The sequence below is a fragment of the Hevea brasiliensis genome, chromosome 10 (assembly GCF_030052815.1).
Source record: "Hevea brasiliensis isolate MT/VB/25A 57/8 chromosome 10, ASM3005281v1, whole genome shotgun sequence".
NCBI classification, from domain to species: Eukaryota; Viridiplantae; Streptophyta; class Magnoliopsida; order Malpighiales; family Euphorbiaceae; genus Hevea; species Hevea brasiliensis.
The window spans coordinates 85,673,756-85,677,233 of record NC_079502.1 but is presented as its reverse complement, the minus strand read 5'-3'; the positions used below and the strand labels follow the sequence as shown (position 1 = coordinate 85,677,233).

General features: G+C 33.2%; 1 protein-coding gene across 1 annotated transcript; it reads left to right on the top strand.

The window, feature by feature from the left end:
• The first annotated feature begins 261 nt into the window (after positions 1 to 261).
• Positions 262 to 2,744, top strand: LOC110642989 (60S ribosomal protein L30). Its single transcript, XM_021795208.2, has 5 exons — positions 262 to 464; positions 566 to 671; positions 797 to 898; positions 2,351 to 2,419; positions 2,511 to 2,744. The coding sequence occupies exons 1-5, from the start codon at positions 444 to 446 to the stop codon at positions 2,549 to 2,551; spliced, it is 339 nt and encodes a 112-aa protein (XP_021650900.1). The 5' UTR covers positions 262 to 443; the 3' UTR covers positions 2,552 to 2,744.
• The last annotated feature ends 734 nt before the right edge of the window (positions 2,745 to 3,478 follow it).

Sequence of the window (3,478 nt, the reverse complement as noted above, 5' to 3'; positions counted from 1 at the left end):
ATAATTAATAGTTAATTTGTAAAATTAACTATTAAGTACAAAGTTAACTATTAAATTATATTTATATTTTATATTATATTTTTAAAATATAAAAATATATTTATAATTAATAAAAATATAAGGATCTTCAAGTAGTTAATTCATACTTTAATAATTTTAAAAAAATTAATAGTGACTTAAATGTGATTCTAATGATGGGTTAATCTATAATTACATTAAAATGTCAACAGTTAAATAAGTAGATTTTAAAAATTTAAGCACTGTATAGGTTTTGTTAAACTTCAGCCGCTAAATTCACATTTGCCCTGTCTTTGCTAAAGATGGAAACCCTACCCCTTTAGCAACATCAGCCAAGAGAATAATAGTAGGGTTTGCGCGGCAGGATTCTCACAAAAGAATATCCCTTACTAACTGAAAGATCTGAGCTTTCTTCCACTGCAAAAATGGCTATTGGCAAGAAAGCTGTACGTTCCTTCCTGTTTCTTTTCCCCTATTCTCCATCTCACTGCTCTCTGATTTTTTCTTATTAGATCTGTGATTTTATTTTCACTTTGTGATCTTATAGAAGAAGACCCATGAGAGCATCAACAACAGGCTCGCTCTGGTTATGAAGAGCGGAAGGTTCACTCTCGGTTACAAAACCGTGCTTCGCTCTCTCAGGAACTCTAAAGGTTTTTTTTTTCCTCTCATTTTTTTTTTTTTGGATTAGTAATTTTTAGGTTGCTTTATCAGTTATAATTTATTATTTTTTAATTTTTTAATTGGGATTTTTTTGGCTTCTTTGAATATTTGGCAGGTAAACTTATTATAATTTCGAACAATTGCCCACCGCTCAGAAAATCGGAAATCGAGTACTATGCGATGCTTGCAAAGGTCGGAGTCCACCATTACAATGGAAGTAAGAGTTCAACTTTTTTATGTTTATTAAATATTTATTATTTATTTTTTTTTGTTCAATTGTGGGTGGCTTTGGTGCAATTGGAAAGTTAGTTTAATTTGTAACCTGGAGGTCACTGGTTTGTGTTATGGAAAAAGCCAGGTATAAGGTTGCATACATGAACCCTGTCTAGAGCTAGTAAGGGTGGGATGTTTTCGTGTGCTAGGTCACCCTTTTAGCTCTAGATTTGTTATTCCAACATTTGATGAAAGAATTATTATTATTTTTTGTTGTTGTCGATATGAATATGAACACTGCATCCATATATGATCAGTTCTGTTAATTCTATTGATTGATTATCATTATTTGTATATTATTAATTATGTTCAATTGATAGTAGCTATGGTTTTAGTTGTGATAGTTGTATGCATCTATAGTAATCAGCAGACAATTGATTGAATATAATTAATTGTTCAGACAGGATACATAAAAGCCCTGTCTGAGGTTCTCTATTTAATCTTATCAGCTGGTATCTATTTGAGATAAATCATGAAAGTAGGTTTCTAGACTTGCTGATGTGCCTTGTGTTAAAGTCTATTCACAAGGGATCATCATATACTGAATAGAAAGTTCATTGCATCTTGCAAACCAATATATGTTTCAAATGCTTCCTACCAACACTTTCAGCTAAGGGTACAACTCATTGTTTTTCAAATTAATTTGAAGCCTAGAAACCACTTCAAAACATAAAATAATGCATCTAAATTGGAGTTTGTTGTTATTAAACCATGAAAATGATTGCGCACCATATCAAACAGAAATTTATAATCTCTTGCTAAAAGAAACCCAATGAAAAATGTTCTTTTGTAACTATAACATCTGCTAAGGATCTCCTTCAGTCCTTTCCTAACTGAACAATAGGTATATAATGGGTATTCTTGTCTCTTTTTGAAGTGCACCCATATGAAAATTATTAAAGCTGAAATTTATCTTATTCCTTTTGGTGATTCTTGATTCCTGAGGATCATCTTCACCCTAATAAAAGTAACAAACCCCGGTTCAGTTGATTGTACGACTCCACTGTTAAATTTTAGAATAAAATATTTTTTTAGCTATCAAAGCTGTGTAATTCAGCAAAAGCATTGTAGTGTTGACCCTACTGACCTCTGTGACTTCAGAACCTGTAAAATCTATGTTTGGGAACATCTAGCTGTAGTGTTAGGAGATTGTTTATTATGGATCCTGTTTCATAGCCTTTTGATTTCTCCGCATGATTGCATTTTGTGTCGAATTTGTACCTCATTTGTTAGTGCTGTCATCTAGGTTCTGCATATTTGTTGTGCAGAGCCTGAATTATTTTAACTGGATTTTGAACCTTCAAGAATGGCAAGCCTATCGTGAATTTTCCGCATGTTGTATAAATAGCTTTCTTTTTGAATTCTCATGACTTTGAAACTGATTCTGGTATTCCAGACAATATCGACTTGGGAACTGCTTGTGGCAAGTATTTCCGTGTCTCTTGCCTGAGCATAATTGACCCAGGTAAAAATCATATTTGAATTGCATTTTGATCCTTGTGTTGGAGATTGAGATTGATGCCACTGACATTTATATGAATATTTTTGTTGTGCAGGTGATTCTGATATCATCAAGACCCTCCCTGGTGATCACTGATCAGATTGCATAGATACCTTGCAGCAGAACGTCTTCCTTTCAGCATCCTCTTCTTTTCAGAATTTGTACTAGAAGACCCTTCACTGTGTATTCGTTTGTTTATCAAATTGTGTAGTTATGGAGATGGCAGGTTTTAAATAGTGTTATTATTGGGAAATTATTATGCATGAAGATAACGGCATCTATTTCTGTAGAGTTATCTCCGGTTTCAGTTTTATTTTAGGTCCAACCGGCTATATATATATATATATATATATATATATATATATATATATATATATATATAAAATTGAATCACGGAACAAAAATTTTCCTCTTTAAATTTAGGGATAAAAAATGAAAAATTGCCATAAAGATAATAATTTAATAAATTTTAAGCTAAAGGCTCGAACTAACCCTTAAATCTTTTATTCAATAATCAATTTTTATTTGAGGTTAAATGAACCCTTTATAATTTAATTGCAGCACAATTAAGTCCTTATTCTTATACAGTTTAATGTATCCAAAGCGTGTTGGCGGGGGAGTAGCGGTGTTGGTGCATTATAAGTTGACGTATAGTGACCAACGGTGAGCGGCTATGACGATATCTCCATGAATCTCCTGCTTGTGGCATGAAAAAAAAAAAACACCTTTTCATGCCATGAGTGGTTCTTAAATGCAGGTTAGCTTTGCCTCTGTCCTCCAAGTTCAACGGAGGATTTTGTTAATCCTCAGTCTCGTGGACGGGATAATCTTTATCTTATGGAGGAGAGAGCGGATGTGTTCCTCGGGTATCATTTTTGGTTTAATCTACGAAGTGCTGTGGCAGGGAAGGAATAAGGTCTTTTTTTCTGATGACATGCTGGTTACATGTCTGTTGTGCTGTGGACTAATCTGAAATGACAGGTGCATGGTGTGGGGGTTTTGTTACTTGTTTGGGTGATAGCT